The sequence below is a fragment of the Typopeltis vanoorti genome, chromosome 1, assembly GCF_054136105.1.
Source record: "Typopeltis vanoorti isolate ZY-2024b chromosome 1, IOZ_Tvanoo_1.0, whole genome shotgun sequence".
In the NCBI taxonomy this organism is placed as follows: domain Eukaryota; kingdom Metazoa; phylum Arthropoda; class Arachnida; order Uropygi; family Thelyphonidae; genus Typopeltis; species Typopeltis vanoorti.
In genome coordinates this window covers 130,668,887-130,696,043 of record NC_143549.1, presented here as the reverse complement: position 1 = coordinate 130,696,043, position 27,157 = coordinate 130,668,887, and the positions used below count along the sequence as shown (strand labels likewise).

Sequence of the window (27,157 nt, the reverse complement as noted above, 5' to 3'; positions counted from 1 at the left end):
AAGACATCTTAGTATTTCAATAGAGATGTTTTATGCTCGAACATTTCAGCCATGATAAACTAAAATAATAATAAAAAATCAGCTAATGCCTTTTAGTCCCTTATTGAGAAATAGGCGAGGCCATTTTAGCTCTGTCTAACTTTTGGAGACTGAGTGGGAAGTTTAATCTCCACTGGTTGCCAATCTGAGATTGCTGGCCGAAGGCTATCACTAATTTAAGTGGCATGCAGTCAAGAGACGGCTAGCAAGTGCCGCCATATCTTGGTCCCCCAACAAAAACACAAGATTTTTTAAATGTCCGATATAGTGCGCGTTTTACGGTTGATTTTCTTGAGTTTACGGGACGAAAAATCTGAATCATCAGGAGAAAAACCAGCTTGTCCTTGCTAGAGATCGACTCGGGAATCGTTAAAAAAAAAAATGAGTTCCCCTAGTCAGCAATTAGAATCGAACTCATGACATTCTTTCTTTGGGAAGTCTATCACTAAGGTGTGCAAATCTCACTTCCACTCAGCTAAACATGATCTTTTATCGCTAACATATATAATTATATGTTTTTTTTTAAACTAAAAAAATATTTTTTTACTTAATTATTTATTGGTTAGAGAGCTATTGAGAGAATTGAAGCTTAGTAACAGAGCAAAACTGCTCAAGAGGAAGTCGATCATAAAAAAAATAATAACGAACCAACTGATAGTTTTAAAGGGCGTAATTATATCTCATTGAGAGAGAGAGAGAGAGAGAGAGAGAGATCGCTCCATTTACTTTCAGCTATTCACCAGGAGAATTCCTAGATTTTCTGTTGCTCAGATTTGAAAATAGAAGAATTTTATAGTAATGACAGATGATTATCTACTTGATTGCTGGGAGAGCACAGTGTTCATTTTCTATTCTTTCCTGCTTGCTCCGCTCTAATTCGATCTCTAATGACAGTCCAATACCCTACGAACTGACAGCTCATTTAGTGAATTAATTATTTGTTCATCAGTTGCAGCTATTTTTTTTTTCTCGTTAATCTGCCACCATTTGACAATACATTCGATCACTTTTTCGATCCGGTGTTTATACATTCTCTTTATAACAGTGTTACATTGCTGCAATAACTTTTGTCCTATGGAGTTAATTTTATATAGTTTTTAGATAATAGACTTTGAATTGCTCAGTTAACAATATGTCGTAACACTTTACACCTAAAACGTAGCTTTCTTTAAAATAAAATAAAAAATCCGATAACGCATTTCTCTCTTTTGCAAATTTTAAGCATTTATTGCATCCATTTCAACAAGGATGATTTTATCCTTTATTTAGAACATCACACTATAACGATAGGTAATACTAAATTTTCTTCCTGAAGACAACTTTTGCATTCTCACCGTGTACGTCACTTCCGCCTAGTCTAGAGGGAAATGACATCGAAACAGCAGTGAACTGTTTCTAGTCGAGTCGTGCTTGTCAAGAAAAGTTGGAAAATGAAACAAAGTCATGGTGTGTGGTCTAAGCAAAACGTAGTAGTTGTTTTTACTTTACGTATGTTAACTAGTTATTTTCAAGTTAGAAATAAACCCGGCAGTTGTCCAATGTATATCTAAATAAATTGAATTTGTATTTTATTTTTTTATTTTTTTACACGGTGGTTCCAAGCAAGGCTGACAATGAGTGAGCTCACACCAGAAGAGGTGAGTGTTGATACTTGATTAATTACAATAAATGCAATAAACAGATCAATGCAATTCTTCCATTCCAAATGAAATAGCGTTTACTAGGATATTTTATCTAATCTGTAGAAGTTGTAGTCTCTACAATTCACGTTTTTCACGATGCTATTTTAGATGGTCCCTTTAAATTCTCACACTGCTTTTTAAAGTGCTGGATTGTTTTTAAAACATCTTTGTCTACGATATAGTGTATTGCACTATATGAATTGTTTAATATAACTTTAATAATAGCCTTCGTGCTTGGAGTTATCGCACCTTTAATTGCACTGAACACATTACAGTGAAAGATGCGTGCTCTAAGGAAATGATGCGGATAAATTTTCGCATTCGGTGACATTTCTATATCTTTACAAGGACAGGAGTGAAAATTAGAACTTTAGTCGTTTATTTTTTTTACAATATTTATAATTCTTTTGCATTAAAATTTTCATAATACGTTATGCTGTCAATTACATTATTGTACTGTAGTTCCATAATTATTTTGTTTTTCCTGTTTATATAAAGTAAAATAACTAACTAATAGAAGATATTACTCAAATATCCCATTACCGATCATTATTTTTAATGTTAATTATATTTGTAAGGATTTTGTTAATGAAAATAAACCATTGCTTTGGAGGCGTCACGTAATAATAATAATTTGTATTTTTGCTGCATACGTATTATATATATATAATATTCGCATGCTTGAATGAGAGCGAGAGGGGTACCGTTAAACTTGGAACAATCTTATAGATCTCCACAAAATTCATCACTGTTTGCCACTTCTCCCCCCCATTTATTTATTATTATTATTTAAGGATATGGTTACACTTGTGAGCATAATCGTGTAAATGTATATTTTACATCAAAGTTATATCAGATTGTTGCTATGTTTGCAAATCAAAATCAACCTTTTATTATTATTACATGGGCATCTCCATGGAGTCAGTAGACATCGCAGTCGACCCAATCTAACCACACAGTATCTATCATACCTCTTCTTGAACTCATTGACAGATGAAACACTTACAACTGAGCCAGGCAATGCATTCCATTCATTCACCACTCTCCAAGCAAAACATCTAGGCCTTACATCCTTGTTAACCACACTATTACTTAATTTCCAGGGATGACCTCTTGTTCTTCCACCACAATATCATTGCTGAAATATTTCTCATATGTCAATCCTATAAAAACCTTTTAGTAACATAAATGTTTCTGTCATATCCCCCTCTTCTCCACCTATCAACCAACTTTTGTAACCCACAAACTCTCATTCCATCAATGTAGGGAGCATTCTTTGCATCACCCACCAACTTGGTCACTCGACTGAATCTTTTCTACCACTTCCTCATCTCCAAGGAATCCAGGCGACTAGACCTGAGCACTGTAATCCACATGTGGACATATCAGTGCCTTATAAAGAGGAATAATAACTTTTTTTTTATCTCTGCATGTTAGTGTGTTCTTCATTAACCAAGTAATCTTTTGAGTCTTTTGGACACCTTAGCAATATGTCAGCTCTCTATCCACCAACGCCCTCAAGTCTCTAGCCTCATCAGTTCCTGGAGTACAGCTCCACCAATGTGGTACACGGCTTGTAATTTTGTAATTCCAAAATGCATAACTTTTTCACATTGAACTGATATCCATTATCTTTTGCATTATCCTGCAAGTACTCTGCATCAGTTTGATTAATTATTATGCTATCCAACTCTGCATTATCAGCATACAACTGACTATCTCCCTTTAAGTCATTTCCTATATCATTTTTGCACAAATTAAACAATAATGGTCTAGCACAGAGCCTTGCAGCACACCGCTGGTCACTTACTTCATCCTGGACTTTGCTCCTTCATATACTACTTTTTGGTATCTGTCTGTGAGCCATTCTCATATCTACATCACTAGTTTAATATCTATTCCTGTTTGTTCTAATTTGCATACCAGTATTCAATGGAGTATCCTGTGAAAAGCCTTAGCAAAATCCAGCAGTATCATTGTGTAGCCATTCCACTTGTCCATTTCAGTTGTCACTCTATTATAAAAAGTTGATAAATTAATAAGACCAACCTTTAACAAAACTATTGCCCCCCCCCCCCACAAAGTGTTATCATTTTATCCATCCATTCCTGAATTCTGTCTTTAACCAACTTTTCCAATACTTTTACCATTTACATTGATTGATCTATAATTTTCTATGCAGTTTTAGAGCATCCTTTATGCAAAGGAACTATTTTACCTTCCTTCCCCACTCCCTAGGGACCTTATCAGAGCACAGACTTAAGTTAAACACTCAAGTATGAGGCATTGATAATTCCTTTGTGCATTCACATACCTAAGCTGATATCCCACCCAAACCTGCTGCAGTATTGCAGCATTTGAATTCTGCAATATCTTAAGTACATTTGATTTATTAACCTCATTATGTGTTATTGTGACGTAAAATATTGAAATGCCCTCACTCAAAAGACTTTTGAATGACTTATTATTCATAGATGTAAAAGCAAGCATGTATTATGAGAGGGTTCACTTAATGTTAAAGGCTAATAAACCACATTAAATTGAATATGAAGCAGTTCTGGAATGAATCTAAGCAAGCATGTTGCACATTTATATTAAGTAATAAATGTATTAATGAGTAATGGTTGTTATTCAGTAAGTGACTTGTTTACCTAATAAAAAAAAAATCAGAGGTGCATTTTAGCTAGAAAAGACTGAAATCATATCATATTTTCATAGTATATACAACACTAATGAGAATAAAAACATTTATTTATTATATGGGGAAAAATGCAAAAAATCAATGAACAAAACTATATATAGATTGAAAGTTCAGTTAACCAATCGATAGCGCTATTTGGGAATAAGTGTAAGCTCCTGAGGCTTCGTAAAGAAGTGTGTTTTTGGGCAGTCATCAGTGATATGAAGCAGGTGTAGTAAATGGGAACAATGGCCTTGTCTAGTCCAACATCTGTTCAGCTGGCACTAGAGGTGTCAATGTAGATTAAATCCTGGAGGTTTGACAGTTGAATCTGTGATAAGGTACTTGTTTGTAGGTCTTGCCAGAGTTTTCCATCAGTCTTGAGAACAATCTGATATTATCACAATCCAGATGAGGGATCTGGAGGCAAGGTAGTGAGCTTGCAGACATGTATAATGCTATGCATTATGAGAAGGGTAACCAAACGATTGGTTTTGACCTTTATTGAGGTGTCATCAGTGGGAGCCACACCCAGAGGTGATAGTGAGGTTGAAGTAATGCAGAAGTAAACAGTATCAATTCCTTACATCATCGTATAAAGTTTACTATGGAAATGAAAGAAAACAACCCGTTATCTTTTTTAGAGGTTCTCCTCATCCGGTCACCTTCAAATACTCTTACAACTACAGTTTACAGGAAACCAACGTTCACAGATCGTTATATTCTTAAAGAATCAACCCATCATCCTTGTCAAAAAACAGGAATCGTAAAATGTCTTATCAGAAGAGCCAAAATTAATTGTTCTACTTCTAATTTTCTACAGAAAGAATTTTCTACTATCCAACAACACATGAAACTCAATGGCTTTTCCGAAAAGAGTACTCAACATCTTCCCGATTCTTATAATCCACCACAAAACAACGAAGATTCAATACGTTGAGTTCCAATTCCTTACATCTCTGGGATTTCAGAACCTATCACAAGAATTCTGAAGAAATATGAGTTAACAGCTGCGTATTCACCTATTAACAAATTATCTTCCCATTTTTCTTCTCCTAAAGACAAAGGCTCAACTATATCTATTCCTGGAGTTTATCAAATTCCTTGCAAATGTGATCTCTCCTATTTTGGACAAACTGGACGTTCTCTTGAAAAAAGAATCCAAGAGCATCAATCCTCCATTCATCACAACAAACTTGAAAAATCTGGATTGGCTAAGCACAGGATTGAAACTAATCACAACATCCTTTGGTCAAAAACTCGCCTCTTACATAGATCCCGTTATAAATTTCAATGTTTATTCAAAGAAAGCGTAGAGGCCTTACTGTATCGTCCTAACCTGAATTGGAATGACTGTATATCTATATCAAAAATCTGGGAAAGTCTAATCAGGATAACTCATTAATTCATATTAATTTTATATTATTTGATATTATTTATTAATATCTTTATTTCAATCATGTCTCTGCTTAAAAATATTCCCTTTAATACTTAGTGATATAACATCACGTGGCTTGTTCTATTTTTAAATGATCTATTGTTAGTATTCCACCTTGTATTTTTTTAAAACTGTTCTTGTAGTGCCACTGAAGATGGTCTGCTATTTCCAGACCGAAATATTTGGTTAATTAAATATCTTTCTTGTGTTTACGTGCATATATTATGTCACAAGTATCCTTAAAACATCTAACATACTCTGGATTAGAGGAAGTTGTTGGAAGTTTTTCCATTGGTTATACTATAAATTATACTATAAAAAAAAGTTGAAACGGTCTGGGTAGTGGCCCTTCCCATAATGCATAGCATTATACATGTCTGCAAGGAGATGTGCTTTGTATTATGGGATACTAAGGCAATTGATCTGAAATCATTAGCTTCTTTATACGAGTTGCCCCAGTCCTGAAAATAGTTCAGATGCAAACTTGTTTGCTTATACTTGGATAAAGGATTAAACCAAGTATATAATTTCTTGGTATCTTTAATTTATTGTAACCAAGTGGAAAAATTTTCTTCCTTTTTCTTGATACTGCTCTCCAGACATAACTCCCTGATATCTATCAGATAGCTACTTTGCTATCCAGCTCACTAATATTGATATCTAAACCTGTATGTTGCAATTTAAATTATTATTATTATTCAGGCCTCCTTGGAGTCAAAAGACTCATCCTAGGAAACACAAAGTCTATCATACCACTCCTTGAACTGACTGTTCTGGCTCTTACCACTCTGTCAGCAAATGCATTCCACAGTTCAACCACCCTCCATGCAAAGAAACCACTCCTCACCCTCGTGCTCACAGCTTCCTTTTGCAACTTCCAGGGATGGGACCCCTTGTCATCACTCCTTGCCACTGTTCCACCAAGCGAAAGAACTCCCCAGTGTCAATCCTGTAACTACCTCTCAACAGTTTAAAAGTCTCAATCATATCACCTCTCCTTCTTCTTCTATCTACCAAACTCTGCAGTCCACATTCCCTCAGCTGATCCTCATAACTAACATTGTACAGTCCTGAAACCATCTTTGTTATCTGCCTCTGTACCCTTTCCACAGTTAATTTATCCCCTTCAAATCCTGGGGACCAAATTCGAGAACAGTAGTCTAAGTGCAGTCTGATCAGGGTCTTATACAATGGAATGATAACTTTTTTATCTCTGCAGGTCAGTGTCCTACTCAGTATTGCAGCAATCCTCTGGGTTACCTTCACCACCTTTGCAATATTATTATTATGACGTCGCACCTCCAGGGAGTCTGAAGACTCATCGAGGGAGGGCACCTACTGTACAACTCTGTTTCCACCACTCATTCCACCAGCTTCAACTACCTGGAACTACAACAACGCCATCTATCGCCCACCACCATTAGCATTTCCACAGACAATCGCAAACATCCATGCCCGTGGTGGAATTCGAACCCGCATCCTTTTGGCTGGAGAGCGGATACACTAATCACTTGGTCAACCAGGCCAGCAATATGTTCTCTTAATTTCAATTTTTTATTAATCATCGCCACAGATCTCTTGTCTCCCATACTTCCTCCAGTACAGCTCCTCCAATCGAGTATGCAGCTTTCCATCGATGTATCCCAAACTTCAAGACTTTACATTTTGCTGCATTAAACCGATACTCCCATTCATTTGCATCTGTCTAGTTTATTGAAATCCTCTTCCAGGGCTACTGCATCTGCACTATCACTAATAACCCTTCTCAGCTTCACATCATCTGCAAACAACTGAATATCCTCCTGTAATCCATTGACAATGTCATTGATATAAAGGTTAAAAATTACAGGTCCCATTACTGATCCCTGTGGGATCCCCACTTGTAACCTTCTGCCTCCTTGTTACTGCCCCCACCATTCACAACTCTCTGATTCCTATCAGACAGTCAATCCTGAATCCAGTTGACTAACCCGACATCTAAACCCATGTGCTGTAACTTAAATATCAGCTTGTCATGGGGCACACTGTCAAATTCCTTTCCTTTGCAAAATCCAAAAAAATGTCTGTATGCCTTTCCCTCATCAACTGCTCTTGTCACTTTATAATAAAGGGCAATCATATTACTAAAGCAAGAGTGCCCTTTAACAAATCCATGTTGACTCTCACAGATAACATTACCCTCACCTGCTCAATGCTGTATATGGTCCATTGCTAATTTCTCCAAGATCTCACTGTTTTATACGAAAATGTAAAGAAACCTTGGAAATGCTTAGTATCCCCACACAATGCAATAAAAATCGAGGCTTAAATTTACATCAAGTATGGTCTGCTTTGATCAAAAATTTAACTGTTCATGCATACAGTAATGAATATGCCATTTGTATTCTGGTTTATCAATTATGACCAAAAACTTTCCAGAAATACATCGTGTTTAAACACTATCCGGCTTATGCGGAAACCATCAAAACAAATTAACTGTTTAAAGTTGAGGACTTTCTGTATAGAAAAAGCCTATTCATTGAAAAACCTATAATTCATTCAAAAATCATAATTTGTCAAAACTACAAGTCATTAAATAAAAAAAGTCACCAAAATTTTCGATGATACCTGTACTAAATGAAATAATAAGAAAAAAATGGTTTAAAGCAAACAAACAACAGTGATACTTTGGCATAAAATTACTTCAAAAGCAAAGAAAACTTCAAAGTTCTAAACACGTAATGCAGTCTATGATGGTGGATTCAGATAAGAGAGATAAAATTGTTTTTCTGTTCTATCAAATGTGGCATCATTAGATCTCTAGTGTTCTAATAATGACTAATATTTTTATTTAAAAAAAATGCATGTGCGAAATAAATTAAAAAAAAAAAGCTACTACTTACAATTACTATAGACAAAAAAAAAAAAAAAAAGCCACGTGAGTAAAATTGGCTTGCCAAAAATAACATCAGTTTTTTGGAGAAATGTGGTGTTGTCATTTTCTATGCATATTTTCTGTATAGTTGCCAGAAGATTATTACAGATGTGCCTTATGGCTGTGCTAATTAACAAAGCATTAATTTCAAGTGACATTTCTGGAGATAATAATCAATAATATTTTGCATTAACCCAACTAATGAAAGAAGTGAAACGACTACTTTCCAATTCTCAAATTGAATTTGAGAATCGCAGTCACTAGCCATTTTATGTCTTTTATCAAGCAAGCAGATTACTTGGTTTTTAATCCCTTTAAAGAAGGACTATTAACTGATCAACAGTTAAAGTGTTGTGACCTTGAGCCTACTTCACATAAACTATTGTCCAGAATTTCCTCTGTTAGAAATCTTCTTTGAATACCAGTTTACTCCATAACATATATTGTTGTAGTTATTCATTACTGCTTTTTGAGCCATACTGTATTATTTATTATATTATCATCATGAAGTTAAAAGACTCATTGCAGTACACTCACACTACCCATTATTCACAAAACACCCACCACACTTCTCCCCAAACCCACTCACCATCAACTTATCATGTGGTACCCTGTGAAATGTGCAAAGCTATGGCAGGATTATTGGTTAGAGAGAAAAAGTCATTTATGTATAGAGATAGAAGACAAGTGATGAAATAGAGCCCCATGATATTTCTGCATTGGTGAAGCAAGGAGCCATCCATTGTAATGCGCAGTGATCAGCTATAACCAAAATTGGCTGAACAGTTGCGGAGTGTGAATAGTAGACCAGAGGATAGTGATTTACCGATCAGGCTCAGCAGGATATGATACAAGCAGACATGTTTAGTGTGGGAATTTTTTAACACAGCCACAGGAAAGATTTTCAGTACATGAAAGATGATAAGAGAACAAGAATTACCTCTGGGAGGCTGTGTCTATGGATGTGTCTGACCAATAATAATAATGAAGTAGATGAAGTGTATAGATAGAATTAGATCAATAAATGAATCTATTATTATTACTATGAGACACCTCCAAGGACTCATCATGGGAGGACACTCTACTCCACTCCATACACATCTAATTGTCTCCCCTACTCTTAATTCTCCTACTACACACAGTTAACATTAATGGCATCTACTGTCCATCACAGCCACCCACAGTATTTTTTGTCTGTAAATTGTGTGTGTTTTGAAGGCTGATTTGCCCGTACATGGGATGAAAAAACTCAAGTTTCTGGGAGACAAAAACTCTGCTACCTCCATTTGAGATCAGCTAATTCACCTTCAAATGAAAAAATCCATATAAAGATTCCTCTTAACAACAAGAATCAAACTTTGGCCTTTTCCAATTGAAGGGAGCAATATACCATTGTGCTACAGAGCGCTTAATATTGTGACTTATATTTTGCTTGAAGTATCTTTTGAGTCTTCAGAGTCTAATAGAGCATGAGACAAATGCTATCATTAAATCAATTATATATTCATTACTTGAGTTATATGTCCATTCTTTCTTCATTGAATCAGGAAAGAGAACACTATCATTGTTGGAATTAATTGAAAACAGTAGCAAAGATGTCAGTAATAATATGCCAGAAGATATTAATCACAAACATTAGGCTGATAATTATTATGCTGGGCTAAGTAAAATTGGATTTTACTTAGGATGGTGTTTGTCTTTTTGAGAAAGTAGATTCCATCCATCTTCCTTTTGTTCTATGCTCAGTGGCCTGTCATATGCAAGTAACTTAGTTTCTTAGAAACCTGATTACTGCTTATGAGAAGATAGTTAATTCTTTCTGCATTTTCTGATATGTCTGTAAATTGTTTGTGTTCTTCTGGTTGGTTTTCCTGTTTTACAGGATGAAAAACCTGAGTTTTCAGTAGATAAACCCTGCCATCTCCATCTGAGACAAGTAACTCATCTTCACTTGAAAAGCCCTGATAAAGTCTCTTTGCATTCCAGATTCAAACCCAGGTTTAGTCCTAACAATTGTTCTAAATGTCCTTATATAATTTCTAGGGTGACCCCTTGTTCTCTACCTTTCTGTCATGTTGGAAGTTTTCAGTGTCAATTCTATAAAACCCTTTTATATGCTTCTATCATAGTCCCTCTTATTTACCTATCAGCTAGTTTTTGAAACTCATGCACCTTCAATCTATTCACATAAGGAGCATGAGTATTCCATACGCGTGGATAGGCTTATGTGTTCATCAGACATGTTGTAATAGATTTCACGGTATGATATGAACACAGATGGATAAGAAAATAACTATTTATTAACTTAAAAGCTAATATTTCACTGGTATTATATCCAGCATCTTCAGTGCACACAACACAAAGTTTGTTACAAATGCAAGACAACCACAATCCGGTGTAACAGTGGGGCTAGTGTATGTAATTGCAGCATGCAACTCAAGACTAAAGTCCTAATATGGCACCATCTAGGTTAAAAAGAAATATTAGCTTTTAAGTTAATAAATAGTTATTTTCTTATCCATTTGTGTTCATATCATACCATGAAATCTATTACAACGAGTATTCCATAGACCTGCTACAATCTTGGTCACTCCTGGATCTTCACCACCACTTTTTCATTCACATGGAATCCAGAAGACCTGTGTGCCATAGTAGTCCAGATGTAGCCTCATTAAAGTCTTCTAAAAGGGAGTAACAGCCACGTTTTCTCCGTTATCAGTGTGTTCTTCAACAGCTGTGTAATCATATGTGCTGCTTTGCTAACTTTGCAATATGCCCTCTAAATTTCAACTCCTTGCCCCCAATAAATCTTCAAATGTGTGACCACATGAACTTCCTTGCAGTTCATCTCCAGTATAGTAACAGCTTGTGATATCTTCATCCCAAACTGCATGACCTTGCACTCGGCCAAGTTAAACTGGTAACCATTTTCCCTTTACCCATACTGCCATTCTATGAAGTCATCCTGCAGGATCTCCAGCTTAACTTTTCACAGCCCAGTACTATTAGCACACAACTGAACATTCTAAATTGGTGGAACTCCAAGTGAGCTCCACCAGCACTCATTAATGTCATCATTCCATAGGTATTCTTCCTTTTATCTAACACAGAGAGAAATAACTTTGGGATTTCTTTTGACCTCATCAGCTAGCCTCCTCTCACAATTAACTTTGACCCTTCCCACCACACTGCCCACAAGCCAGCCAATCACCCTCTTTCTCTCTCCACAACTTTATGAAGAGAGCTATATTTTTCAAAGATTCTAGTTATGCATTAAGAGGTTCCATTCATAAGGAAAAAGAAATGCTGTGAATATTATTCATTATGATTTGCTTCTGTCAATCATGAATAATATTTACATTCACTCATTCACTCACTCACTCTCACACTCTCTCTCTCTCTCACACACACACACCGGGTGATTATAAAAAAATAACGTTGAATATTCAGAGCCCTCTAGAGAGTAATGTATTGGACGAAATATTCGGTAGACATACACAGTGGAACATGGGGATTCGATTTAACTAAAAAAAAAAAAAAAAAACCAAAAGGGGAAATATTGGTGCTGCCAAATTAATTTTAGTAGGTGTGACTAATGAATGACTAAATGGCAAATGAGAGACAGCACACATCAATTTAATGATGTTTATTGTTAATTACAAATGAGGTTCAATATGACCACCATTCTGATGTTCCAGGAACTGCATACGGTGCACGACATTTTCCATAGTAGTTCACAACATGTCGGAATTGATTTGTCTCACGTGTAACGTTATTCGATCTTTCAAAGTTGGAATGTCGGGTACATGTCCTTGATACACAATGCTTTTAAGAAATCCCCACGGCCAAAAGTCACAAGGATTGAGATCAGGCAATCTCGGTGGCCATGGCATGGGAAATGCATAACTAATGATTCTTCTGTCAGAGAAATGTTGTCGCAAAACACACTGTACCTGAAGTCCGATGTGGGGTGGTGCGCCATCCTGCATGAAGATGGTCGAATCGAGACATCCTCTTTGCTGCAGTTGTGGAACCACAAAGTTCTGTAGCATATTGGCATACCTGTTAGCATTGACGGAACAGGTCACTGGTCCATTTTGGCGATTTTCCTCGTAAAAGTATGGACTGATGATAAAAGATGCTGTAAATCCGCACCACACTTTGACTTTGAGTGAGTGGATAGGCATCTGCAGACACGTGTGGATTAGTTGCAGCCCAAATGCGACAGTTGCATGTGTTAATATCGCCGTTCAAATAAAAGTGCGCTTCGTCACTCCATAAAATCTGCCACGGCCATGCATCATGCATGCTAAGAATCTCAAAGATAAGTCGATTCGTGTGGTCGCATCACCAGGGTGCAATTCTTGAACATGACTGATTTTATAGAGGTAAAACTTCAGCATCTGATGTAGGATTTTCCACACCGTTGTGTATGCGATATCCGTTTGCCGGGATATTGCTTGTGCACTGCTGGTACCCTGCACATTCGTCATCTCCTGTTCCACAATAGCAGTTACAACTTGTTCAACTTGTTGGTGATTGATTGGTTTGTGTCCCCTGCCTACCTGCACTGCTAGAGTTCCAGTAGTTTCAACTCGCCGAATCAGTTTTCGTAAGTTTGTTATGCTAATCGGTCCTTTTCATAAATTTTTCATATGGCTAAAATCACGAAGACAAGCACCGGCATTATTGTTCTGCTGATAATAGAGTTTAACTAACAAAGCACGCTCACGTAAGGTAAGAGGCATCGAAAAGCAGTTCGTCTACGAATGATAAGAAATCTCACAGGCTTTCCTTTTATTGCATGATCGCTCACAAGAAACGCGATAATGCAAATTAATGCATTTTACTCGGTAAACAGCGCCAAAATTTCCCCTGTTGGCGACTTTTGGTGCAATTTTTTTTTTTTGTTAAATCGAATCCCCATGTTCCACTGTGTACATCTACTGAATATTGGTGTGTTTCATCCAATACATTACTAGCTAGAGGGCTCTGAATACTTGATGTTATTTTATAATCACTGGGTATATAATTCATGGATATTTCCAAGATGTTGGAAACAGTTATTTTGAACTCTAACAAGTTAAAAAAATAAAAAGTGTCATATTTTTCTCCTTAAAATTCAGTTTTAATGCTTAGTTTTAATTATTAGCAGCCAATGTTCATTAGTGTACTATATTTTGGGAAGGGGGGGGGTTAGAGCACTCTCCGAAACAGTACTTTCGTGTTTTATATTTTTGTATTATATAGGTTTGGGATTGATATTTAAAGTAAGAAAAAAATATTAATGTCTCCTAACTTAGCTAAGGAGTAATTTAACTTCTAATGTTTCCTGAGTAATGTCTCCTAACTTAGCTAAGTTAACTAAGGAGTAAGTATCCAGAGCATGGTCTGCCAATCCTGACTTACCATGGATGTAATTTTTGCCCACTTTGGACAGACTGGTAGATCTGTTAACATCCACCTTGACGAACACAAAAATTCATTGTGCACCTTTGTGAAAGACCATGTTACGTGGAGGATGAGCATGATGAATTGCAGTTTATCCATAGTGGATGTTTCCCAGAATTGTACTTGGTCCAATTATTTATTTGTTTAATTGGCTTTGAGCCTGACTTTGCTGATTATGCTATAGTACAGAATACAGTGGTGTTCAACCTTTTTTACTATGTGAGCTACTTTTCTATAAAAAGTTATTCGGCGATCTACTCTCTTATATATAAGTTATTCGGTGATCTACTCTCTTATATAGATCACGTTCCCCCAACCTGATATCTGATTACGCACATATAAACAACTAAAAAAAAACACACAACTAAAAAGTTTATTTGTGTATTTAAAAATTTATTTATCACTTTAATTATTTTAATACTACAAAAAAAATATATTGGAATAAAATATTTATTTCTCTATTTTGGAAAACCAAAGTTAGAAAAAACAACAGATTGATTACAAACTCACAAGTTACAGTGAGTCACAATAAATCACAAAAAAAAAGAAAGTCAAAATAAAGAAATTACAGGAGCACCATCAGTAGTAATAGACACAAGCTTAAAAAGCAGAAGTTTTTGTTGTTTCACAAATTCATCAAATGCCGAAAAAATGTCTTCTCCCTTAGTCCTTCTCAATAATGGTATAATTTTCAAAAGTTCTTCTTTACTTGAATAATTTTGAAATACTATGTGAATAAATACCATTAACTGAGCAATATCAGTGAAGTCGTTTGATTCATCAAACTGTAATGAAAACGCAACACACTGGTGAATGTCTGACATTAATCTGGCCTGGAAACTTTTCTCCGTCAATTGGAACTCTTCCTTTTGGCAATTTGAAACCTTGTCTGCGGCCTAGAAGTAGTCTCTCTCTAGCGACGTCTCGAACTGAGAATCTCCTTTCTGGAAGCGGGAAACTCTTCTCTGAAGCAATGTGTATCCGGGCAGTCTCTCTGATGGCGACCTACTCGCTGACATCAATTCTGGAACCAGGACCTCCTGCTTGCTTCAGTCCCTTTTTATTAGGCTTCCTCTGAGACCTCGCATGAAGTTTGGCAACCCCCAAAGAATCGGTATGAGTCTTTCATCTTAAGTTTCAAGTTTGGCACGCCTTTTGTTCTCCTCTACTTTCTTTTGATTGTAAGTTGTTTGAACTCTTTCTGACTGACTTTGGAGATGTTTACACTTAGAGCCTGCAAACCTTTCTCATACAAGTTTGTTTTTAACACACTAACATATTCTCATTAAAGCAGTATATACAGTTAGCTTCAAAAGAGTTATTTAGAAAAACATCTAATACAAACTATACCGAGACAAACAAAGTTTATTTTTTTACAATATTCACATGGGACTTAACCTAAGTAAAAAATTGATGTAATGTGCTTTGGAATATTTAATATTTAAGCTACAATCAAATTTTTACACTTTGCTTATAATCGTATTCACTCAGCTCTCTGTTTGACTTCCACTGATCCAAATTAATTCATTTATCCGGGCTTAAGAAAATTACTGACTTGACAATTTTATCGAAAAATAAATAAACAACAGCAATACACTTAAAGTGAATTAAAAATAATACAAAATAGTGATAAATAAAATATTATGCTTTCAGTTTTAATTAAATTTGTAAGTAAGGAGGAATACACAAGAGATCGACCAAAAATCGCTCTACGATCGACCGGTTCGATTGCGATTGATGGGTTGAACACCCCTGCTATAGTAGATCTATTCCTCAGTAAAATATTGCGTTCACAGTTATACTCTGCAGTATTCATCAGAAGAGTGGCATTATCTTTATCATCTCTGGGGATGACATTGTTTCTTAGAATTGTACAAAGTGGTGCAAAGAACAAAGCTTACAGTTCTGAGATAGATATATTCATAGGAGGAGGATTATTTTGTATATAATCAATGCAACTTCAAACTTTAATTTATTTGCTTCATCTGTGTATAAAGGTGCATCAGAACATAAGAAAATAGTATGATTTCTTCCTAAGTTTAATATATACCTTCAAACTATTTCCAAAACTGACCTCTTTTGTACTATCTACCAAGGATAAATTACCCACTTCTTTCCTTGCCTGATGTTTATGAAGCATCTTATTCCCATTGACTTTATTTCACACATTCTGCTGAGATTAGAATATGGGAACATAACTACATAAATTTCTGAAATATGATAACTCTTGCCTTGCTTACTATGCCACTGATGCTACAAAGTTCTTTGAAATTATACCAAGAATCTGTACTCACATATTTAAATTTGATCATGTACACTTCGGAACATGTGGGACTCCACAACACTTCCGAATCTCAACTGTTCTGATCGTATGTTGATCTCAAAATTTTGCAAGTTAATCATGATTATTTTTTTTTCATTTTAATGAATGAGTTATGTAACCTTGTAATTCAGTAACAAAAATTAACTATTGTGTTTATTAAAGTAAAGAGCCAAAAGGCTTCATTTTGGGGATGCACAATTACATGTCTGAATGTTGGTTTAGAATGTTGTTAACTAGTTTTTTTATTTATTTTTTATTTTTATTATTTTTATGTTGCTCCCACTCACATAAGATTATTTGCAAACTTATGCTATATATTTTGTACTGTGGGTGGGCTAAGGATTTTTATTTATATTTTTATCAATTTTATGTTTTTTTAATTTATTTTTATTTTTTTACATAGGCTGGAAACCTTACTTTTGCAGATCAAACATAGAACTTTTTCAAGCCACTTCAGGCCTCCAATAAGCAGGGCACTTGTCTCACACTGAGCATTGAAATTCATCTCCCACCTGAAGACAATTGCAAACATCCATGCCCATGGATGTTTGCAATTGTCTATGGTAGGATTCGAACGTGTAGCCTGTTGGTTGGAGAACAGGTACGTTAACTACTCGGCCAACCAGGCCAACTTCCTGGCTATTTCCTGTGACACGTTCCTTTAAAACAAAGTAGTTAATTTTATTAAATCTAAGGATTTCATTTTTGTGTTGTAATCCACTGTAATATGCTCTGTTGGCTTGAAACCAAAACAAATGATGACCTAGTCAGCATGACATCTCATCACGACATGATGAGATGTTATGTTGGCCAAGTCGTCATTTGGTTAAATGGAATTCTGCTGTTTCCTTCAGGGAGAATAATGGGATGACTATTGAAAAGCCAGCTTCTGAATGAACAAACCAACCATTAGGAGAATTGAAGATAGATACCGTCAGCCAAGGAGACACTGCTATAAAAGAAGTGGAAATTGGTTTAAAGAGATGTCATGTTGACATAGATATAATTGATCTTACCAAAACAAACAAAACTAAAACAGCTGAGATACTGTTAAATAATAACCAAGATATTATATCCAAGCACAGTGACAAGAGAAAGAAAGGAATACTTTCCTTTAATGTTACACAGTGATCAGCATTCATTTTGGTAAATTATGGAGACTATAACTGTGTTAGGAATATTTACTTAAATTTCCTGATGTTTTGATCTTCATATTTGATCTTCATACTTTAGATGATAAAGATCATATTTGATCTTTATCATCTGGAGGATACACATGCATATACAAAGACAAACTATATTACATTTCAAAAAGTATGCCAAAGTGACAATGACTTGATCATCCGTTATTCTAATGGCCTGACCTCTAGTGAAAAGAAAAAAAAAACACATTAAGGGTATATCCTATTTATAACATCGTCACAGAACAAATTCATTTTAATACAGCAATATTGGCAGCCTAATCAATAATTATTCATACATTCAGCCTAAACAATCATTATTCATACATATCTCTCATACATTCACACATGTCATATCTCTCTTTTAACTGATATGTACTCATTTTGCCACTTCCCTAATATACTGCTCAAAACAATTCGGGGATATTTTGGTTTTCTTGTAAATTATAATATTATAAAAAAAATGTACAACTGTAACACATTTACTGAAAATAAAGAGCTAAAAGGGTTCACTTCGACAATGCAAAATTATTCAAATTAAGTGGATATTGAATCCAACATTACTTCAAAGCTGAGTAGAGAAACTACAAGAGTTTCATGCTGAATATAGAAACTATAAAAGTTTTGGCAGATCCAAGCATAAGCAAAACTTCCAGCAGCAACTCGTAGCAAAGGTGAAGTAAGCTACGATCACTATCTTTAGTATTTCTCATAATGTAAAACACATCTCCTAGGAGATGTATGATGTTATACATTATGGAGTGTGTGTGTGGGGGGGGGATCACTACCCAGACCGGTTTCGACCTTATTTGAGGTCTCGTCAGTGGGAGCCAGACCCAGACTCGGCGATGCAAAATTATTCAAATTAAGTGGATATTGAATCCAACATTACTTTAAAGCCGAGTAGAGAAACTACAAGAGTTTCGTGCCGAATATAGAAACTATAAAAATTTTGTCAGATCCAATCATATATCTCCTAGGAAATGTGTTTTACATTATGGGAAATACTAAAGATAGTGATTGGATCTTACTTCACCTTTACTACGAGTTGTCCTGTCATGAAAGTTTTGCTTATGCTTGAATCCGCCGAAACTTTTATAGTTTCTATATTCGGCACAAAACTCTTGTAGTTTCTCTACTCGGCTTTGAAGTAATGTTGGATTCAATATCCACTTAATTTTAGTAACACATTTATTTTAAAATATTCTTAATATACAACAGTGTAGAACTTGCAACTTCGTACAAAATCATGTTAAGACTTGTCGAAACATGTCAATCATATTAGCATGGGGGGGTATAAAAGTGTGGCTTGTTGCGCTCACTTCCACAGTGCATAATTATCACTTCAATTGTAAACTTGTCAGCTGTCATCCATTATTTTGTTAAAAATGGCAGAACAACATGATATCTCAGAATCCATGGCTGGAGAGCCATTGGTTGATTAGAAGCTGGACAAACGCAGCAAGTTGTCGCTCAAGCATGTCATGTATCTCAAAGCGTAATTTTGTGACTTTGGAATCGCTTTCTGGAGACGGAAAATGTTCGAAATCATCTTCATGCCATAGGTTTATATGCTCAAAGACAATGGTTTGTATTCCACTTACTGCAAATCACAAAAGAGCTCGATGAATTTGTGCACAAGAACACCGCAATTGGACAAATGAGGATTGGGCTCGTGTACTTTTTATTGACTAGTCCAGGTTCAGTCTGCAACCAGATAACCTACGTATCTTGATATGGCATGAAAGTGGAACAAGAAATAATCCATAGTTCGTTCATGAAAGATCCCAACATCAAGGTGGGAGTTTGGTGGTATGGGCTGGAATAAGTATGGGTGGCCATACTGATCTCTATTTTATCAGAAACGGTTCCTTAACAGCCCAAAGATATCGCGATAAGATTTTGGAACCTATAGTTCATCCATATGCTGCTGCAATTGACCAAGAATTCATTTTTATGGATGACAATGCTCATCCACACTGCAAATTTGATACAAGAGTGATTTGAGGAAGAAAGTATGAACGAATTGACTGGCCTGCCTGTTCACCGGATTGTAATCCAATCGAACATGCCTGGGATGCTTTAGGTAGGTGCGTTTCTGCTTGACTGGTGCCACCACGATTGCTTCAAGAGCTTAAAATTGCTCTCACAGAAGAGTGGGGAAATATCCCAAAAGAACTGTTTGATTATCTTATCCGGTCCATGCAATCAAGATGCACCACTGTTCTGGCTGTTAATGGGGACCATATGCCCTATTAAAAATTAACCAAAGTGTGTTTGTCTGTTCTTGTTGTTATTCTTGTTAAAATTATTTCACGCTAAAATGTATATTTGTTAAATTTGTAATAAATATCGATTATTTAAACAATATCTCATCAATTACACTATCCATAAGTAAGAAATATTTATTCATGTATAAAGTATCCATTAGTTATAATTATTTGCAAAAATTTATAATTATCCGACAGAAACTAAAATATCCTTAATTGTTTTGAGCAGTGTATTTATCTTCTGTGTTTTTTTCCCACATCTTCTCATGGCTTTCATTTAGCTGCTTTTACTCACCGCTTCACTTTCTTACTTTATTCTCAGTATTCTCTCAGTATATACTGACTTACTTGCTAGTTACTTTTGATATGCTTTCATCTTTTCCACTTTTTTTTTTTTTTAACTTTATGAGTTCACCATGGAGTCAATCAAGTTTTAATTATTGTTTTCAGACCCTTTCATTATTATTATTATTATTTTTATTTATTATTTATTTTTTTGAATACTATTTGTATATTTGAGTGTATAGTTTGCCTTTTAAACCTGTCTTAATTTGATGTTTTTTTTTTTTTAAATCGTACATATTTTTCTTTTCAGTATTATATTGCCAGCAAAAGTTGGTCGATTGGTAGAGCCTCTGCTACTGCTCACTAAAAGTTAAGCAAGTTTTGAGCACGGTTAGTAGTTGGAAGGGGATCAATCGTTTGATGCTATTGGCACACTCTCCCTTGATGAGTCTTTGGACTCCCTGGAGGTGTCACATAATAATAATATATAAGAAAAGCGAGGAGATAACTTATTTCTATACACAAGTGCCAGGAGCATTAGAAGCAAAGTGGTTGAGTTTGTTGCTTTGGTGAATATGTTGTAGTTTGAAATTGTTAGTATTAGTGAAACCAGACTCTCAGAAATGGATATTGTAACTGGAATCAAGTGCAAAGGATATAGTATTTTTAGAAATGACAGAAGACATAGGAGGGGAGAGGGAATATTACTAATGATGTCAGATGACTTGAGTCCAGCTAGGATAGAAATACATGAAAGCAATCATGGTAATAATTTCCCATGTAGCACCAAGTTTGAGGCTATGTGGTGAAAAGTGAAGGCTAACAAGATGAAATATATTGTGGGATGTTGCTACAGACTTGATGGTTCATTTGCAGGGAATGATGAAATGCATCATTAGATTACCCTGATGAGTAATTATTATTATTGGACTTAAATTACCAGGGTATTCATTGGTTATTAGAGAAAATGCATGATAAGAATGAAGGAGAATTTGAGCTGCTGCATGCAGTGGTGTAGCTAGAGATTTTGCCGCCCGGAGCGGTCCCTGAGTTTGCTGCACTCTCAATACACACCAAAAATGCTACAAAAAGTCAAAATAACATATAGGGAAATAAATTAAAACACTATGTTTATTCTTGAAGTAAAACTTTAATTTTAACATTCTAAAATGTTATTTTTCTTGCCTTTCCGTTAGCAAAATCGTCGATGACATTGTTGAAGTCTGTTTCATAGTAATGTAGGTAATTCTTAATCAATTTTATTTAGAAAAACTCTTCTTACAACTAGCAACACTTACAGCAGTTGTGAGGTAAATTTGCAGTATTGCAATATTTGGAAATGAGTTCTCAAGACTGTATTATAGAATTAACTGCAAAAGTTCAAAGTGCTGCCCGGGGAAGACCCCCCCCCAGCTATGCCTCTGGCTGCATGACAACTCGGGAAGGTTGTCATCATGCAGTTGATCATAATGCCTGAAGATCTTTCAGTTAAAGATGTGACTGTTTTTCCACCAGTTGGTGACGGTGATCATGCTGTACTGACACAGGAAGTGGCCAACTATATCAATGTTTCAGTCAGGACAGGTTATATGCTGAACTACGAATTTGTAATTATAACAGGAGAATAATATCTTTGGTTCCATGGAATCAGTTGTTGAATGTGAAGAATGTCAGCTTTACATGGGAAGCTTTGAAAAGATTCTTAATTAATGCAATATCTGGATTTGTCCTTGGAGTTTGAAGAGCAAATGAAATGAGAGTAAAATGGATGTGCAATCTCATTAAACAAATGATCCATATAAGAAGATGATGTGGAAGGAATAAGAATGAGAGGAGTTATGAAATATATAAATCTTAGGCTAGAAAAGTTGCAAGTATTGTATGGAAAGCTAAGTTCGAGATTGAAAAGAAATTTGTTGCACAGGCTAAAGTCAACGCAAAAGAATTTTATCACTATGCAGCAAGTAAAAGAAAAAATGACTATGGAAGAATAACTTTACTGAATGCAAATGGTATCCTACTATCAGAAACAGATGAGATAGTTCAAATAATGAGCACTCACTTCACCAAGATCTATCAACATGGTGTATGTGATAGTGCATAGTTATACCATTACATTGGATGAAGAGATAGAAGTGTATGTGATGGATTTTCTAAAGCTGTTGCATAACCTGGATATAAATTCAACAATTGGAATAGATGGTTTATCAGCACGTATGCTAAAGGAATGTTCAGCTGAACATTCCTTTGGCTGAACTGGATATATCTCAGGAAAGATTCCACAGGAATAGAAAGAATGTATGATAATCCCATTGCACAGGAGTGGTGCAAAAACTGATATGTCTATCGATATATCTAGAGTAATTGTAAAAATTTTAGAGAAGTTAGTAAGAACGTGCATACAGAAATGGGTGAAAACAAAATATGCTTTACAGAGAACAGCATGAGTATACTAAACGGATGTCATTCCTGAGCAATTTGCTCATATTTTATAATAATGTTATGGCTAAGTTGGATAAAGGGAATGGATACAGTGATAGTGTTGGACTTTGCTAAGGCATTTGATATGATACCGCATGAAAAGCTGTTGCATAAACTAGAGAATATGGAATTGGAATATGAACTATTGGCTTAGATAAGTGGGTGGCTGAGAGACGTGTTAGAAAGTGGTGTATTGGGGATGTGAATCTACCAGATTTAAGGTGACCAGTGGTGTGTCCCAGGTAGGGTGACCAGATTAAAAATTTGGTTTTGGCGTATCATACGTAGATTTTCGGGTATTCATGGTAAGAATTTGGGGTATTCATGATTAGGTTTTGGGATATTCATTATTGGCCTTGAGGATAATCGCACTATCAAACATAAAGAACGAACAATTATAATAAGATTATTTTATTTCTATATTTGTAGATTTTCACAATATACAAATGCATGAAACACAGAGTTGGTCAAATTTTGGTACAATTAGTCAAATTCATAGCAAGTCTTTAAACAAAATTTAAATATTTTATTTTGGCAGTTATGAACACGAATGTAAACTTTTAGAAATATTCTCATTATATGTTTTGCATAATCATTTACAATATAAATTCAATAAACGTGATTTATTTTATCAAAAGAGAAGTATTTACCTAACAGTATTTTTTATTTGAGCAAATTTCTTTTAGCAATTTTTCATTTTTTAATACAACTGCATAAAATTCTTTGCATGACATATTGTAATTGGTGTTCACCAGTAATTCTCCCTCAACAGTTTTTAGGTCTAATCTGTTCCTATCCTTTTTCCAAGAATTGAACATTAAATACTCGCTCACTCATTGCATTTGAGTGAGGCAAAGCAAAAACAAAATTAATAATTTTTTCAATATTAGGTACATCGTATGCATTTAAAAATTTTATCCAAATATCGGTGATATTTTTTAGTTTTTTTGTGTCAGTATTTTTATGGAACGATTTTAGCAGGATGTACTCTTCATATAGCAAATCAATATTGATATTGGAAATTTTAAATAAATCTATAACTTTTAAGAAAAGATCAAAATGTGCCACTTCATGTAATTTGAATATATTAAGATACTCATACTTATTATTTTCAAAACTAAATCTTTTTTCAATATACTGAATTAAAGTTTTCAGAAAATCATCTGCCCTTTTCTTAAACAAATTTATCTCTACTGGTTTGCGACAAGATTTCAATTTTTGTATAGCAATGAATCCATAAAAATGATCATTTAATTTAGAAAGTAGAGAGTTTCTTAGATTGGCCATTTGGTTAAATAGTTCTATTATAATTGGACCATCCTGCTCTAGATTACAAATTACGTTTTGGACACAGGTTGCTGCATTTGAAAAGAAAGGTAGACTTCAGCTAATTCGTTCGAAAAAAAATCTTATAAAATAGGTGGACATCTTTCCAAAGATAGAAAATAGTTCACTGGCTCAAAATTTTTGTTTAGCCTATCTACTGCTGGAAGGAGTGACAACCATCTTGTAGGAAGTTTGACGCATTAGATCTGAATATTCTAGGTCGTAGAATTCATAATGTTCTTTTATATTTTCTAACCTTTTACTATGTGAACTAAATTCATTATATGTTTTTAAAATTACACATTCTATATAGACTTCTAAACAGCTTGTAGCTTTTCTTGTTGCATTGTGTAAGACATGGCAAAGACACCCCATATCTATTAAATCCTTATTAAATTTCTTTAATTCTGTAAATACACTCTGATTAATACCAAAATTTATATTAGCATTATCACTGCAAAAACTAACGATGTTCTCAGGATTTAAATTCAGCTCCTAAAGTCAACTTTCGAAGTAAGCAAAATGAAATATCCTTTGAAATTTCTGACTGGCTGTTAAAGAAAAACTCAAAAGTTTTGTTTGAACTCCTCCACTAGATTTAGAAAAATATCTACACATTAAAGGAAACATCTTAATGTTTTCTTTATTTGATGAATCTGTTGCAATTGAAAATGGCTGATTTTCTCCTAAATTCTCGACAACTGTAGATACAGTCTTTTGCTAAAACATTTGTTATTATTTTAGATATTTTTGTTTGTGCACATGTCAATTGAAAATCGAATTTTGAATCACTAAATAATATTTTGAATAATGAACTCATGCAATCTGATGATCGATAGCTATGCGCATGTTTCACTGTGTGATAGGCAAACGTAATTTCGGTGGCAACAGTCTTTTGTTCTTCAGTCGAAACTAATGACGATGTCGAGGAAATAAAAAATGAATTTAAAGTTGGATTACTAGCTAATACTTTCCCTTTTTTATGTTTATTACTTAGCATATGCTTTTTAAGGTCATAAACACTTCCATTTATTATGGAAAATTCACAATTGCACCTTAAACATTTTGCTTTACCAACAGTTCTTCCTTTAATCACCCATGCGTAAGTTTTCTGCCACTCCTCGTTGAAATAATTCTGATGTTTTATCTTCTTGATTTAACCTCTCTATTTTTTCTTCTTCCTTATTTGATGACGATGAAGAGGACATTCTGTGAAAAGGGTTAAAGTAGTATTTATAGAATTTATTGCCTTATGTTAATACAATGAAATAAAAAAAGATCTCAAGTAGTGACCATGGGAACCCCTACTCCCCCTCGTGTCGGGCCTGTGACAGGTGCCGAGCATTACAAAGTAAGCATAATATAAATATCCTACAACGATCTATATAAGTAGGATACAAAGTTGTTTTTCGAGTCTTTGAGAATGCATTTCAACAAAATATTTACCTGCGGCTAATTTTCTTCTTATATAATCACCTAAACTTGGTATTATATGATTTGTAGTGTTTACATTTTGCTTACTTGGTGGCATTCACAGTAAAGGCAATAGTCAATATTTATTTATTTAGTACAGAAAACTGAAAAATGGATATTATGTCTGAAACACCGAAAAGGAGTATTTTTCGTACCCCATTTAAGATTTTACAAAAGGGATATTTTATAAATTTAATTCAGTAAATGGGGTACGTCTGGCCACCCTAGTCCTAGGGATCAGTCTTTGAACTATTATTTAATACATCAGTGAGGGGCAAACAGGAGATCTTCACTTGTTTGCTGATGATGCAAAAATAGGCAGGGTAATCAGAGATGGTGCTGATATACAGCATTTGCAGGGTGATTTGAATAGACTAGATTGGGCAAACAGTAATGGCTGTCAGTTTAATGTTAGTAAGTCTAAAATTATGTACTTTGGTGTGATGCAATATTGTTGTTATTATTAAACAACTCCAAGGAGTCATTAGACTCATCGAGGGAGGCTCTAAACATCATGTCAAGAACTATTCAGCATTCACACAGTATTTATCATACTTTGCTTTGAACTCATTCACAGACTCATGGCACTCACAACAGACTCTGGCAGCTTATTCCACTCATTCACCACTCTCCAAGTAAAAAAACATAGTTCTAATACCCTTGCTAACTACACTCTTGCTCAGTTTCCATGGATGGCCCCCTAGTTCTCCCACCACCAGACCTGTTCTGAAAAATTTCTTCTGAATTAATCTTGTAAAAACTGCTCAATAAATTGAATGTTTTAATCATATCACCCCTTTTCTGCCTATCAACCAATTTCCGTAACCCACAGATCTTCAACCTGTTCTCATAAGGTTCATTACATAGACCAGCTATCATCTTGGTCACTTGCTTCTGGATCCTCTGTACCTCCTCCCCCATCAAGAAGAAGCCCTGGTTTCTTCATCAAAAAGTAGTGACCAAGGTTAAAGAATAGTCCCATTGTAGCCCATGCATGTTGTAAGAGGTGACTAAAATGGGTACCCAGTGCCTTTTATCTGGGGCCACCCTACCTCCAGAGGGACATAAATTTGGAGGCCTGGTCCTCCAGGTTGGGGGTTTGGCAATGGGCTAACAACCCATACTTGTAAAAAATATCTCTTATTAAGAAATTTAAACAATTGAAAGCTGGACTGATTTCAAGGAAACAACACATGAAAAGGAAAAGGTTGATGAATTTTGGAACATGGAATGTTAGAACAATGTTACAGGTAGGGAAAATGCAAAGTATACCAGAAGAGTTAAAGAAATATGAATTGGATGTTGCAACATTACAGGAGATAAGATGGAGAGCAAAAGGAAAAGGAAGAATAAACAAAAAAGATTATATTATGTATTATAGCGGTGCTGAAGAACAAGGAAATTATGGAGTAGATTTATTATTAGAAAGAAGATAATAAAATCAATTTTAGGATTCACACCAATAAATGACAGAATTTGCAAGTTACCAATTAAGGGGAAATTCCATAATATCACTTTTATTAATGTATATGCCCTGACTGAAAATGCTGATGAGATTGTGATCGATCAATTTTATGGGGATTTACAAGGAACGTGAAAAAATAAATAAAAATG

The 27,157-nt window shown here is 34.9% G+C and overlaps 1 protein-coding gene across 1 annotated transcript in view; it reads left to right on the top strand.

The window, feature by feature from the left end:
* Positions 1-1,432: 1,432 nt before the first annotated feature.
* The window catches only part of Ube4B (Ubiquitination factor E4B), a 418,857-nt gene continuing 393,132 nt past the window's right edge, over positions 1,433-27,157 (top strand). The window contains exon 1 of the mRNA XM_090393738.1: positions 1,433-1,676. Within this exon, the coding sequence (XP_090249864.1) occupies positions 1,653-1,676 (24 nt within the window). The 5' untranslated portion in view covers positions 1,433-1,652. The remainder of the gene's footprint in view (positions 1,677-27,157) is intronic.